The 15,936-nt window shown below is 32.8% G+C and overlaps 1 protein-coding gene across 4 annotated transcripts; it reads right to left on the bottom strand.

Moving 5' to 3' along the window:
* Window positions 1-4,009: 4,009 nt before the first annotated feature.
* Window positions 4,010-15,165, bottom strand: LOC134828077 (protein mini spindles). 4 transcript variants are annotated; one of them, XM_063841029.1, is made up of 15 exons: window positions 15,037-15,165; window positions 12,979-13,437; window positions 11,636-12,917; window positions 7,242-10,035; window positions 7,021-7,173; window positions 6,516-6,863; window positions 6,266-6,455; window positions 5,953-6,206; window positions 5,683-5,895; window positions 5,506-5,623; window positions 5,280-5,441; window positions 5,098-5,218; window positions 4,972-5,036; window positions 4,785-4,910; window positions 4,010-4,723 (listed from the first exon to the last, which is right to left on the bottom strand). In XM_063841029.1, the coding sequence occupies exons 2-15, from the start codon at window positions 13,240-13,242 to the stop codon at window positions 4,643-4,645; spliced, it is 6,171 nt and encodes a 2,056-aa protein (XP_063697099.1). In that variant the 5' UTR covers window positions 13,243-13,437; window positions 15,037-15,165; the 3' UTR covers window positions 4,010-4,642. The 4 variants fall into 4 exon arrangements, with proteins under 4 accessions (XP_063697099.1, XP_063697100.1, XP_063697101.1 ...); XM_063841030.1 differs by having other exon boundaries at window positions 12,979-13,430; window positions 15,037-15,157; XM_063841031.1 differs by lacking the exon at window positions 15,037-15,165 and adding an exon at window positions 14,423-14,495 and having other exon boundaries at window positions 12,979-13,430.
* Window positions 15,166-15,936: the final 771 nt, after the last annotated feature.

Genomic DNA, 15,936 nt, shown 5'->3' with positions numbered 1-15,936 from the left:
AACGTCTTAACGACTGACAGTTGATTTTTTTTCAGAATTTAAAAAAAATTTTTTAGTTTCATATTTCATTAAAGCAATAAATTTAAATGTTCGGTACAAAATGATATTAACTTCGGTGTTGAAAGTGTCAGTTTGTTGCTCATCATTATACAGTATATACACATTTGAAAGTTCAAGGATAGGTCATCGATACCATTTGGAGCCTAAAAACTGTATGAAAGGAGATTCGTCGCGCGCGTGAGACACTCTGTTTCCTGTTAATGAATGAGCATAATTAATGACTGACATTTTTTATATAATTTATTTTAATATTATTTTTTTACTTTTTTTTACTACCAAATTTATAATTTAATTGTTTTATTACAATTTTTATTTTTATATTAAATGTTTAATTTATTTTTTTTAATATTCTTCATATTTCACTAAAACGAAAATTTCAGACACTCCGTATATGAGGAAATTACATTCGCTTTGATTCATAAGTCAGTTTGATGCTTTTCATTAACTATTCGGCCGATTAGTGTGATATGAGCTAGCGAAATATGTATCGATACAAAAAATTGTACAAATGGTAAATTGTAATGAAATTAATGGAAAATTGTACTAATAAAGAAAATGTTATATGGAATATGTTAAATGGAAAAAGTAAAATGAAAAATTGTAAAAAGTTTGTAATGCATAAGAAAATTTGGAATAATGAAGCAGATTAATGAAAAAGCAAAGTGAATGACTGACTGTTGATTTTTTTTGTTTAAAAATAAGAGATTTAAGAATTTAAAAGAGTTTCGGAAAAAAATTTTATAAAAATTATTTTTTGTTCTAAAATGGTAGAGGTAATTTTTATTATACATATTTATTTTGTTTTAATGAAAAACTGAACATTGGAGTTAACCTAAAAATGATTTTTATACAACAAACAAAATATTTTTAAAACTTTTTTTAAGTAATTTTATAAAGGAACATTTTGAAAAAAAAATAAAAAAATATTTTTAAAATATTGGTGAATTTAAAAAAAATCTTAAATTTTAATTAAAAACAAATTTTTTAAAATTCTTTCAAAATTCAAGGTTCGATGTGTCCAGAATTTTTTTTTTTTTGATTGCCAAGATATCAATTTAATGAATTTTTACTTTAAAATTTTCCTTTTTATATTTCACTAAAACAAAAATTTCGAATGTTAAGTATATTAGAAAATTATATTCGCTTAATTTTTTAAGTCAGTTTGATGCTTTTCATTAACTATTCAATTAGATAAGACTAACATCGGAGCCTGCAACGCATGGATGATGGTAATGAATAAAAATTTGTCAGATCCAAGTGTGTAAGAAGGTGTGCGAATACTAAATAAGCAAAAATAGACCTCGTATCATTTTTAATCATTTTACAACTCAAAACTGCCAAAATATTGAAACTGAAAAAATTTTTTTTCTTTGACACAGTTTTGTTTTGAAAACTAAATCAAGAGCAAAAACTGGACTTGGAATGGACCAGCAAGGATGCGTGGGTAATGGCTTTGTTAGTCTTAATGAAAAAGCAAATTTAATGACTGATGATTAATTTTTTTTTAAATATTTACAAAAACTTTCGGTTTCTGTGTCAAAATCAAATCTTGCTCCAAATGATAAAAATTTGTCAGAGGACTCTAATTTATCATTTTCAATCATTTTATAACTCAAAACTGCCAAAAAATTGAAACTGAAAAAATTTTTTTTCTTTGACATAGTTTTGTTTTGAAAACTAAATCAAGAGCAAAAACTGTGTCAAAAACTATGTCAAAAACTGTGTCAAAGCAATTTTTGACAAATCTTGCTCCAAATGGATAAAAATTTGTCAGAGGGCTCTAATTTATCATTTTTAATCATTTTATAACTCAAAACTGCAAAAAAATTGAAACTGAAAAAAATTTTTTTTCTTTGACATAGTTTTGTTTTGAAAACTAAATCAAGAGCAAAAACTGTGTCAAAAACTATGTCAAAAACTGTGTCAAAGCCATTTTTGTCAAATCTTGCTCCAAATGGATAAAAACTTGTCAGAGGGCTCTAATTTATCATTTTTAATCGTTTTATAACTCAAAACTGCCAAAAAAATTGAAACTGAAAAAAATTTTTTTTCTTTGACACAGTTTTGTTTTGAAAACTAAATCAAGAGCAAAAACTGTGTCAAAAACTATGTCAAAAACTGTGTCAAAGCAATTTTTGACAAATCTTGCTCCAAATGGATAAAAATTTGTCTGAGGGCTCTAATTTATCATTTTTAATCATTTTATAACTCAAAACTGCCAAAATATTGAAACTGAAAATTTTTTTTTTCTTTGACATGGTTTTGTTTTGAAAGTGTATGAAATTGCAAAAGGGTCATGAGGAGTACGAAATTGTGAAATGAGGAGAAAAAAAAGTTTATTTATATATTTAAATTTTTGAGACGAATTTAATGAATTTTACTTTTATATTTCGCTAAATCAAGAATTTTAAACGTAAAGTATATAACAAAATTATATTCGCTTTGATTCAGTCAGTTTGATGCTTTTCATTACAACCTGTACAAAATGTTCCAAGAAACGATGAGTTCGATCAGCTCAAACGTATGCTAGGAATAGTACGTGACACTTGTGTTTCCTCATAATGAAAAAGCAAAGTCAATGACTGATTGTTGATTTTTTCGCTCTTTTAATTTTTTTTTCAATTTATAAAAATAAAATCTACTTTTTACGAAACTAAAACATCTAATTTCTCTGAATTTCATCTAAAAAATTGTAGTAAAACTTTAAAAAATCAGTTACGTTTAAAACTTTTCTTATATCTCGCTAAAACGAGAATTCGCAACGTTCAGTATATATAGGAGTACTAACCATTTTGCATTCCATGTCAGTCTGATGCTTTTCATTAACTATTCGGCCGGTAGTAAATGCTAACTTAATTTAGCGGAGTACACATAGATAGTCTGAAATAATTCATGGATAGGCTCGTTAGGGCCTATCGGAAACATGAAATATTATGTTTCAGGGATGGACTCCAAGGAGAGATCTATCGGTAACTTGAAATCGACTTGAAATGGTGCGGAGGTTAATTTGGTTATGCATTGATGTAAAAGCAAAATTTAAATGACTGACGATATTTTTTTTGTTTCAAAAATTAAATATTTTTTTTAAATTTAATTTTAAGACGAGCCAAATTTGAAAAGTAGACTTAAAAAGATAATTTTTTTCTAAATTTCGATATAAAACAGACAAATTTTTTAACAAAAAATTAATTCTCATATTTCGCTAAACCCAAACTTTTCTTCACTTCCGTACAAATGACGTCACAAAATCCTTTTTAGATAGAATTTGTCAGTTTGATGCTCATTCTTCGATGCTTGGACTCCTGTATGAAAGACGTTTGACTGTGAAAAAAAATCTTGAATGACATTTTAAAAGTGAACGAAATGAGCAAAAATTAACGACTGATAATTGAAAAGGATTTTTTATTTTATTGAATATATAGGTTTATTATACTAAAATATGATAATATACACATGTCTTATTCAATATTTATTTTTTTTATTAATAATATTTTTTTATCAAGTATTTTTTTAACACAAACGTGCAATATTGATGATCGTTGATGAGAAGCGATGATTTTTTTTTACTATTTTCTATTATTGTATATATTTTTATTTAACTGAGCTGATACAAAAGGCCTACAAAGGTGAATGAAATTCCTATTTTTAAAATAGAAAATTAATAATAACAGAAAAATGTAGAAAAACTATGCCTTGGCACCTTCGGAAACCTATTTATGTAAAAATATGAAGTGGATGGAGTTTTATTAAATTAAAAAAAATAATAATTAAAAAAATTAAAAAATATTTCTGAAATTCTTGGGGAAAAATTAAAATAAAAAAAGGAAAAATAAATAAATAAAAAACATAAATGTTGGATAAATATTTTTTTTAGTAAATTTTATTATTATTAATATTTTTTAAAATCATAAAAAAATTAAAAAGTTATAAAAAAGAGATAAGAAATAATTAAAATGGCTTTAAAAGTGTTTTTTGTGTAACATTAATATTTAATTAATAATTTTACTAACAATTTTTAATATTTTTCAGTTCAGTACACAAAATGAGATTGCTAAAAAAGTTTAAAAATGAACATATTTTTTTTAGTCTTTTAACGAGAAGTGACAACTAAGTTTGATATAACAATTAAAAACGTGATGTTTGACAATAATTTGATATTTTTATGTTTATTTTAATTTCATGATATATTTTAATGGAATAATAATCACACTGGTCAATATATTTTTTATGTTTTTTTTCTTGTATAAGTTAATTTAGGTATTGGAAAGGTAGATATTAAAAATAGTATGAATATTTAGCAGTAGGTATATGAGGGGGTTTCTTTTGTGTATGAGTGTCGTGTGAATTACCTTCAATTTTTAATTAATATAATTATCATTACAATAGCTTACGTACTAATCAAATAACAATTCAATTGTCGCTTTGTTCTTTCTTTGTTTTTCAATTTCAGGGAATTTTTCATCATTATCATCAAAAAAAAGTTAGTTAGGTTGTACATTTTTTTCTTTCAGGCTTCTTCTTGCAGGAACAAACACACTTGTTGGTCGATTAATTGTAAGTTTTACTGTTGGATTCGAACATTTTACGATGGACCTCCTTGTTTTAGTTTGGCCAATTGTTCCTGTAGTAGGTTAAGTCGTGATGCGGAGACGTTTGGATGGGCCTTGAAATTAAAATTTTAATTAATTTTTGATTGAAAATTCAAAATTTATTGAAATTCTTACCCGATTAGCCGCTGCTTTTGCATTTTGAAATTGATTCATGTTGAGATTCTCATCGGCAATCTTGTTGTCGACCATTGCATGTGTCATTTGTTCTGAAGGGCCTTTGGATGCCATGTTTGCTTTTTGCTAAAATTATATAAAATTTAAAAAATCTGGTTTTTTTAAAGGAATTTCGAAGAAAAAATACCTTTAACGCATTTAATCGCTCCATCCATTGATCCGGGGCTGCAGGACGAGTTACATCACCGCCAGCTAAACATAAAAAATGAAAAAAATTAATAAAAACTTAAAATTTTTGATAAAAGGGACTTACATTTATTATCACATCCTGTGCGTTCGCGTTCAATTTCCGCAAGTGCATCGGTAATGAACTTCTGGAACGTCGGATTCGCACCTTTGAGTAAGCTCGTAATGTCTACTTCGGGATTTTTTGTCTAAAAATATCAAATTTTCATTAAAAATTTATTTTTTAAGAATAATTTGAGTGAAAACTACCTTTAAGTCGTATAGTTGACTGAGTCCCTCTTGACTAGTTTCTTTGTCAGAGATTAATTTGAAGATATTTGTCACTTGTTCATGAATCGAACGACTAAGACGCTTTTCGCGTGCAGGATTTGGGTTTGTATTATCTGTCAAATTACCGCTTTGTGCCTCTTTCTACAAGAAAAAAACATTTTTTATTCAAAAATCGGTAAATTTTATATAAATTTTGAATTTTTACCTTCAATACTTTCAGCACATATTGATGCAACTCACTTGCTGCTGAGATATTTTGAACATGAACCAAAATTGCGTTTCCTTTGATTTTTGTCATGTTGTGAATGATCGTTCGGATTGTTCTGAAAAGTAAAATTTTTCATTAAAAACTGATTTTTTCAGAAATTTCTCGATTTTTTACCTCAAAGGAGTATCTGAAGGTCGTTGTTGCCACCAAGTACTCGGCAAAAATATCAAAAATTCATTAATCTCACTCAGCACGGCGTCGTAATCTAATTCATCCAAGCGTTCGGGCAACACTTTGACATTACGCCAGATGCATTTCATCAAAAGCTCCGTGAACTTTGGCAGGGCACTCGTGGAACAGGTTTCTTTTAGCAAGCGAATCAATGCACTAAAATGAAAATTTTTGATTAATAAAAAATTTTTGAGGAAAAATAATTTTTTTTACCAATTAAGGTTCGTAAAGTTCGTCGCGTCGAGCACTTTGAGACAAATTCCGTTAATTACTTTCATATATTGGGGATCATCGACGCCATCGAGTTTGTTATCAGCCATTAATCCAAGAAGAACTGACATTATTTGCTTGATGCTGTTGATGGGCAAGTTTTTACCGAGTTTCGGAGCCAAAAAGAAGGCGTACGTGCTATGGAGCAACGGTTGATACAAAGCTAATGCCTCAGCAACGGGTCTTTTCGATAAATGCTGTTCAAAAATATCATTTTAAAGTCGATTTTTAGTGAAAAATTATATTTTTTGCTTACCTTGTACTGCAAAAGAATACTGTCAATGTATTGTACTTCAAAGTCCTTCAGTAGAATTGACTTTTCTTTGTTCTCCAGCAGATCGCCCATCTCAATAAGCGCTGCTTGAGCCAACGTTGGATCGGAACTTGCAATATTGTTGATCAATTTTGTCATTGTTGGGTCGTTACGGGGCGGTAAGGTGATTGTGCTGTAAAAAAAAATAAATTTAAGTCAAAAAATTTTTAAAATTTCATTAAAAATTTCTTACTTTGATCGATCAAGCGACACATTTGGACTCTGATGCGGCGATTGCATCTGCAAATGTCTCATTGTCGTAGTTTGCGCTCCCTGTAACGGACTCATGTTATATACTGCGCCTCCCGTTTGCGTTCGTTGAGGCGACGAATGGCACATCAACTTCTCCAATTTGCTAATGGGATAGCGTTCATCCGTTTTTAGTGGTTTTTCCATGAATGTCATGTCAATTGGTTTGAATTCCGTCTTCTTCAGTTGATGACTTTTCACCCAATCGCGTTCAATATCTTCGATAACTGTCGGATCGAGTCCAAAAGGTCCTGTAACACGCATGGGTTGCGCAGGTTGAATCTCGTAGGTTCTAAAAATGCATGAAAAAAATAAAATTAGAATTTTTTTTAAAGAAAAATTCGATAAAGACGACACATGAACGAGACAAAATCCATTTCCACAAAAAATATTTTTTCGTAAATTCCCATAAAACCCACAAATCGAAGAAAATTTTGCAAATACGTTACGTTTGACGTTCAAGTGTTGGTCTCAGACGTGGTCTCAACGGAGAATTCATCATCGTGGGTTTCTCTTCGAAGCTGTTCGGCTCTTGTTTTATCGTAAATTCCGGCTCTGGTTTAATTTGTGACGGCGAAATGAGCTCGGAACCAATATTTTCGCTTTTTCGTGTTTCAAATCGAAAATTTTTGCATGAAAAATTAAAAAAAAATTTAAAAAATAAACTCACCTCGTGTTCGTTGGCGGCAAATCACTTTCCGACGGCAATTCATCGTCAGCTGGCATGTCATCCATTTCCTCCTCGGGCTCCTGCTGCGGCACAGCAACAGCTATCGCCTTCGGTTGTGGCGGCGGTTCGACTTTTTTCACGGGTCTCTTTGTTCTCTTGATCCGTTCTTCCAACATCGAAGCATCTTTTTCCGAAATTTGTCCGATCATCTTGTAAATTTTGTCGCCCGCAAGGAAATACGCTTGCACAACCGTATTAAGTGCCGCATTTCTCACGGAATTATCGCGATCCGAGATATTTTTAGCAATTTCCTTCAAAGCTGCCTGCGGCGTTGGCTGACAAACTGTGATTCCGTATTGTTCGATCAAGTATCCAAGCTCATCCAAGCATTCGGTGCGTTGACGAGCATTTTTAGACTTTAACGCATCCATGAGATACGAGAAAATTTTCGTGTGTGGATAAACGAGACAAATTTCACGCAATAAAGTGTGAACTCCGTTACGAACAACGTCCTTCGGATCGCCAATTTTCGTCAAAAGATGCGGAATGAAGCAACTTCCCTCGTTTTCGGTCATGTTGTAGCCATTTTCGACCAAAATCTGGAACGCTTGGTTCAGGTATTCGAGTCCCTTGAGAAGTACCGACGGATTTGTGTCGTAAAAGCGCAAGGAAATCCATTTCAGCACGAGATCCAGATTGCATTCCAATCCCCGAATATTTTCGTTCAGGTCGTCGATGAGAGATTCAATCACTTTCAAGTGGTAACGGAAGTCCTCGTGGAACATATTTGCCATGAGACCCTTATTAACGTTCGCTGTCGTCATTTGATCCTTCAGCAAGTCGATAAATTCCTCACGTGGCGTCGTAAATGACCATTTCAGCACTTTTAGCTTTTGCTCGTCGAGCAAACGTTGACTTTTAGTGTTGTTAATTGCGAGTAACGGCGACAAATCGACCTCTTCTTCCTTTTTGGCGCGTGTTGGAGCAGCGCCGGGCTTACTAACGACAACTTTTTGTCCTCGAGCGACGCCCGTTTTGATGGATTTCGGCGCATCTTCGACAATTGGAGCTTGTTGCTTGCCCTTTGGCAACGGTTTGACGGGCAAATTGGGACGAGCTTTATCGAGAGCTGCTTGAATATCCTTTTTCGATGCGGGTTTTTGCTTTTCGCACACCTTCATCATGGCATCATATCCAATATGGATCATAATTCCCAAGACAGCTTCGCCAGCATTTCGTCGCACATCCGCACTCCGATCGATGAGACATGCATACAAATACGGCAAAGTTGCGATTAATTCTTCCTTTTGAATTGTCTTTGTCGGGATATTGGGCAATTTTTCCGCAAGCCATCCCCATAATTCGGTTTTTAATGCGGGACTTCCCGTTTTGAGGGCATCTGCGATCATTTCGCCGCTAAAAACTTCCTTGTAGCCGCATTGATCGCACCAAGTATTGATGCACGTGATGCCCGCCGTACGAATATACGCCTTGCTGTCTCCCAAAGACTTGAAAAATCCCGGAAACAGTGTCGTAACGTGAATTTTGCATGCAGGACCCATCGCTGTGGCAATTTGTTGTCCAATTTCCAATGCAGTTTGGGCGATTTTCGCATTTGAGTCCATCAGGCGTTGCGCTAATGCTTGCGGTAAGTCACCGAGATTCGATTTTATCAACTTTGCGTCACTAATAATCGACTTAACTTTGTCCAAGCCTTCGTTACGGGTCTTCCAATTCTTGTCGGAGATCTCGTTCAAGAGTGCTTCCGTTATTTGACCGGAAATATCGACGCGTGGAATGATGTCGCCAATATTTACGGGTTCTGGTTCGTCAGCAGCTTCGTCTTCAGCAGCGCCATCGTCGTCATTTCCGAAAGATGCTTTGCTACTGCTCTTCGAGACGCCTCGTGATGGAGCAGGAGCCTTTTGTCCCGCATACTTTTCGAATTCTTGCATTATTTGTTGCTTCAATGCGGGTTTTTCGGAGTCGAAAAACATCGTAAGTGTATTTCCCATGTACAAATACATCGTTCCAACTAATCCAATGCCTGCCGATCTCACAGCTGGATTCACACTTTGAACAGCTTTGCGAACGTCATCTAATAATTGCTTCGCATTCACTTGGAAACCGTAGTCTTTGATCGATTGATTCACCCAATTTAGGATTTCTTGCTGGACTTTTGGGGATTTTTGCTCGAAAGCGAACGACATGACACGAGAAACGACCCATTCGAGTTTGATTCCGTCGACAATGGCTTGTAATGCTAACGCTGCTGCTGCACTATTTTTCGGATCGCCCAATTTTTCGGCAATATCGTTGATGATGTACTCAGCGGAGGTCGTTGTGATCCCGAATTTCTCCGAAATTTGTTGGATGATCATCAAACGAATTTTCAAAACTTGGAAATTATTGTCTTTCAATCCGGGTTTCTTTGCCATTGTACGAATTAAGGTCTGTGAAACACCTTGACCTGCTTCAATTTCAGTAATTGCTTGTTGGAATGACTCCACAGCACTCAAACGTGTCTTCCAATTGGAATCTACAAGTCCCGAACACACATCAGGCGGCAAAATTTCCGAAGCTTTCTCATCAACTTCTTCTGGAGTCATGTCCCGTTCCGTCGGTAATGCAGCTTTGGCACCTCCAGCGGATGTTTTTGCGGCATTATTGTTACTTGACGCGGATTTTTTGATGCCCGCTGCAGGTTTCTTCGCTACAGCTGACGTTTGAGGTCGAGTTACGGGTTTTGGTTCGGTACTTCCGCCTTTCGGAGCAGCAGGAGGCTTTGCAGGAGCTAAAAAAAAATTTAAAAAAAATGTTAGGGATCATTAAACAGAATTTTTTAAAAGTTCATTTGAAGTTCACAAAAATTAATGAAGCAGAAAATTAATTCGAAAACGGTCTGTATCGCACAACAATGGAAGAGTTTGAAAATTTAATAGAGGTTAAAGAGAGATTGAACCAAAAAAATAAAAAAAAACAATGCATCTTTGAAACGATCGCTACTAATAAGATTAATTAGTGCAAGAAAAAAAAATATCATTTGAATTGAATGGAGAAACGCAATTAATTTGATATTTATCTCGTCATGCAACGCGCGCTGTTCGCAACTTGAAACCAATTAATTTGCTGAAAAATTTGTTTATTTTGAAAATAAATTGCCATATTTGGCATTCGTGACAAATTTTTATCGACACACCTCTTCTCTTGTCTTCTCGCAAGCTCATTTATTTATTAATTTTTTTATCATTTTAAACTCTCTTCAATGTCGATCAATAACGACAGAGGCGTATCCGTTAAATTTTTAATGAATTTTTGTATCAATTATGAATTTATTGTCAATTTGATTATCGATTAATTTAATTTTTTCTAGATTTTTGTCGATATTTTTTTTTCATAGAGATTTACAAAATATTTTGATTTTTAATAAATTTCAACTTTAAATGATATTCTTAAAATTTTTCAATAATTTTTTTTGACAAATTTTTGAACTTTTAACAAGTCAAAAAGCAATTTTTTGGATAATTTTTGGCGGTTTTTTAATTGACATTTGAAAAATTTTAAAACTTTTGACACATTTTAAAATTTCTTGTCATAAATTTATTATTTTTATACAATTTCAAACATGAAAAATATTAAAATAATAAAAAAAAATAAAAATTTAATTTAAATTTTTTTAATTTGAATTAAAATAAAAAAAAATAAAAATTAAAAAAAAATTCAATTTTTTTTCAAAAAAAAAAAAAATAAGATTTTAAATAATAAAAAAATTTAAAAAAATAAAAATTTTTAAAAAAAATTTTTTACAATTTTTTAAATTTTTAATTAATTTTTCTTATGACTTTAATTTCAATTTTTTTCAAATTAAAATAATAGATTTTTTTTTATAAATTTAAAAAAAAAATCGTGAAAAATATATATTTTTTTATTTTTTGATGGTTTAAAATAAAAATTTTGATCCTAAAAATGAAAAATTTTAGCTTGATTTTTTTTTTAGAATTTTTTAAAACAATTTTTCATGCCCAATATCGTTCCGCCTCTGAGCTACCGTTAAATTATATCTAAAAATTAGCGTGGAAACGACATTTTTGGTCCATTTATGGTCATTGAACGCATTTTTTCGGACGATCAATACTATATTTTAATATTTTATGTAGAGCAAGTTTATTTTTGCCCACATTTGTTTCTCTCTTGTTTATCATGTGTTTCACTTTTGTGTGTCTCAATTCAATTTTATTGGAGGTATTGAATACGTCAAAATTGAATTAATTCATTCGTCAGCCGGTTTAATTGTAATTCCGACTCCCCCACAAAAAAAAAATTACTGTGCGTTACAAACTCGTTTTGTTTACAATTTGTTACGAATTATCGTAGAAAAAGTTCAATTCACTTACCAGTTGCGGGTCTCTCCTTCTTTGCTCCAACAATTTTTACCGTAATGACAGCTTTTTCAGTGAATTCCTTGATTTTTGCTTGTTTAAGGGCGTCAACTTCGGTCAAATATGGCGCGATTGCCTTGTCACCGCACAATTTACAGAAAGTTCCGAGAGCATCGGCAGCTGAATCACGTACCACGGGGTCACTTTCGTTCAAAGTTTTCAATAAAGCCGTCACGAGAGCTTTTAAAAGTTTCTTGCTCAAGACCGAGGGTTGCGTTTTTGTCAAACTTCGTGCAATGAAAGAAGCTGTTTCCGATTTTACCGCCGGATTTTTGTTGTTGAGCGCTTCAATGAGGTCTTCTTGTATCACTTCGAGCGAAATTGAGGGATAAATGGCGTCAATGGCTTCTCGCAAAGCGGCAACGACATTCGGTTTTTTCTCCTTAAACTTCTCGAGGATGCCTTGCACGCACGAAACGCCGTACGGTTGGAATTTCTTGGCAAGTCCTTTGGCGAGAGATGCGAGACATTTGCCCGCCATCGCTACCAAAACGACATTTGTGTCTTTTGTGATGACTTTTTTGAGGGCGCGCACTAAATCGCCATAATCCCCCGCTTGTAGCTTCGGATTTGCCACTAACGGTTCGAGTGCTTCGAGCGATTCTTTGCGTTCTTGCCACTTTTTGGCCTCGAGTTTCTCGTAAAAGTCTTTTGGGAGTTTGGATAAAATGTCGACGGGATCAATTAAATCCATTGGATCAATTTCTTCAGCGTCGTCAGCTTCATCAGCGCCTCCTTCGCCATCACCATCGCCGTCATTTTCAGCTTGTGCTGCAATTGCCGCCTGTTTTTCTTGTTGCGATCGCAAATAACGCGTGGGGACGGCTTTTTCATTTTTAACCTTTTCAAATTCACCTTCGAGCTCGGTTAACATCACTTGAGGCAAGGAGGCAATTTGTGTCTTGAATGCCGGGCCAATCCAGCGATACATTTCAATTGTGAGACTCTTGGCTTCGTCACGTACGGTTTTGTCGCGATCCGAAAGAAGTGTTTGGAGTTTCTTGACAATCGGCTTGACATTTACGACTTTTGTTCCGAACTCACGGAGCGCCGTTGTCATTGTCGAGATGCAAGTTGCGACAATTTTCGGGTTTTTCTGGTCTGTGCCCTTGAGAAGTTCTTCGAGAACTGTTTCGTGTCGCTCGATCTCGATGTACATGAGGGTAATTTGGACTGCCAAGTCCTTTGTTTTGGCTTTTGGAGAGCCCATGCATTTTAAAATTATCCCAGAAATTACCTGAAAAAAATTTTTTTTTTAATTTTTGAATTTTTAAAAATAATTTTTAATGAAAACTTACTTCTCCAACTGTTTTTCCCGCGTTTCCGCAATTTTCAACGAAAATTAATGTGGCTTCGAGACCCTTTTCCTGTGCCATGACATTTGTGTCGACGACGAATTTCTTCACCAAACCGAGATATTTGTTCCATTCGGGCGCCTTTTCGTCGTCAATTGTGCGGAAAAGTTTTGCTGCCTCTTCGTATCCATCGACGCGAGCCTTCCATAATTTGTGTACGCATCGCTCATCAACAGGCAATTTCTTGTATTCCGTATCTTCTTCCATTTTTTATCACTTTATTTTTTTTTAGTTCAAAAATTACTGTCACTCGTTATTTTTAGGTCTAAACATTCAAACAACTGCACGACGAATGAGTTACTTATCGATTTTTTTTCTTGTTGTTTAAAAAACTCCCGATGGTTGTGTACTTGAATTGTGTTTGTTTTGTTTATCGTTGTGGTCGCTGCTACTTGCTACTCGCTGGAAATAGAAAGGAAAACATTTTTTTGTTTGATTATTATCGATTTTCCGTGACAACGACCAAAAATAGTTAATTATTATGCCTTGACACATGCAATGTGCGCCTCGTCATTGTCGTCCCTTCGTGAATTCCTAATTTCTGGGTCAAAAAGGAAGTCGTTAGCGATGGGGCAGGGCAATAACCATTAAGAAGTGTTAATCAGGAAGTTAGTTTTTGCATAATTTGATGGGAATTGTTAAGGAATTTCATCCAAGGTCAAATTATTTTCCCTTTTACTTAATTAATTTTTGTCTTAATGAAATTTTTTGTCATCCAGAGTCTTTAAATCACTAAATTTTGATATGAAATAAATAAATTTAGTTCACAAAAATTTAAATTTTAAAAATTTTAAAGCACTTTTCTCTTTGGAAGAGTAAATTTTCGTTAAAAAAGTGTTAAAATCACTAAATTATGTTACACTGAACTCTTAAACTTCCTTAAATTGGTCTCTTGAGACTTCAAATGAACTAAAATTGTCGCATAGAGGCTTGAAATCACTTGTTTTTGACACAAAAATCATTTAATGATTAAATTTTCGATAAAAAAAAGGCTAAAATTTATTGAATGTTTAAGAACAGTGTCGTCAAATGATAAAAATTTCACTAAAAATCACTCAAATTTAGTTTTTTAAGCACTTCATATATCGAAGTTTGAACGAAAATTTGTCAACAAATAAAATTTTCGTCTGAAATTCATAAAAAATTTTCCTCAAAAGCTTAAAAAAGTCTTTTTATGACTTAATTTCCTTCCATAAAGATAAAATTTAATCACTTTTGGCAATTTCAGGTCACCTGCAAAGTCCTTGGATCAATATCCTGCCCTTCATTTACTTGGAAGATTAATCTTTTGCAGTGTCAAGAACTCGGCAACAAAAGCAAAAGTACAATAAAAAGCGACAAAACACAACAAAAACAACTCCGTTCAAGACGAACGGCAACACAATACTGATCACTGTTATGTTCTCATCGCGCAGTTCCAAATAACATCAACTTCTTTCGTCGTCGTCGTTCGCAATTCTGTATGCCGAGTGTACGTCACACACAATATCGTAACGAATTTTTTCCCATAAAATCCATGCATATGTATATGAAAAGAGCTTCGTCTCTCTAAATAACTCTGAAACCTGAGTCATTCCGCCAACTTTAGAAATTTTTGTCACGACAAACACGAAAAAGAAAAAAAAGTTAAAGTGCTGCACAATGAACTCTGCGTTGTGAAGTTATTTCGGTCCCGGTGCATGAGAATTTCCCTTCATCTTTTTTTTTTGCGTTCCTTGCTTTCTTTGTCACTTGCTTTCTTTGTCTATTTCGCGATTTTGTGTCATTTCCGCGCTTAATTGTCCGATTGGCGTCTTATCACCTGAATTTCCGCCCGCGAAACTTCATAATTAACACAATTCTGAGTCATATGCCGCTTCATTTGACTTTTTTTCGCTTTCTGTAACGATTTTTTCGCTCTCTCGCTCTGTATGTGGTGTTACACTTTTTTTCTTGTCGTCCCACAAATTGCGTATTTCGCTAATTACTTAAGGCACAAAGTGCATTTTGGCAAGTACTTACGTTAGTTTATGAGTTGTCGCATCCGTTTATCCGGTAATTGTGGTTTTTCATGCAATTTTCGCAGTTTTCAGGGGGTTTTTCGACGAGACTTACGGAGTTCCAAATTTTCTCAATTTCTGTTGACAGTTGGTTTTTGAAGAGATTGCAAATTCACGGAATGTTTTGAATGCTCGGGGTTCGAGCTTTGAGTCATGGAGTTTCGATTTTTTTTGATAAATTGATAAAATGATAAATTAAGATATTTTTGATTATTTTTGTTAGAATTAGGTATTTAAAATTATTTTTATTATTAAGGCCGCTCCAAATGAAAATCAATAGTTTTGTCCGATGCCCCATTTTATATTTGAAAATCCAATGGGGCAAAATACAAAAAAAAAGTTAAAAATTTCATCAAAAATTACCGATTTTTAGTGTATTTTCATAATTTTTCAACAAATTTTTAAGAAAAATTTTTCAATTTTTAGTAATTTTTGTATTCAAAATCGTATTTTGACATAAAATTTTATTTAAAAAAAAATTTTCAAGAAAATTATTTAATTTTTTTCAAAAAAAATTTTGACAATTAGTATTTTTGTGATATACATTTTTTTCAATTTTAATTAAAATGTTTTTAAATCAATTTTTAATACACAAATATCAATGTAAAAAACTCAAAACAACAAAAATATTAATTAAAGATCAAAAATTTTTAAAAAATTTGATATTTTGTATGGAAAAAAGTATTTCAAATTTTTTTTGCCCCCCCTATTTTTATTTCAAAAATTTTGAGATTTGTTTGGAGCGGCCTAAATTATTTCTCTTTTACAATGAAAACTCAAAATTCATTCGAATTTTGTAACATGAAATTAAATTCTACTTGACGAGTTTTTTTGGAACTTTTTTTTAACATGTCAGGCTAAG

This window comes from Culicoides brevitarsis, chromosome 1 (assembly GCF_036172545.1).
Source record: "Culicoides brevitarsis isolate CSIRO-B50_1 chromosome 1, AGI_CSIRO_Cbre_v1, whole genome shotgun sequence".
Classification (NCBI taxonomy): domain Eukaryota; kingdom Metazoa; phylum Arthropoda; class Insecta; order Diptera; family Ceratopogonidae; genus Culicoides; species Culicoides brevitarsis.
The sequence above is the reverse complement of the archived record's forward strand: the minus strand, read 5'-3'. Positions and strand labels throughout refer to the sequence as shown.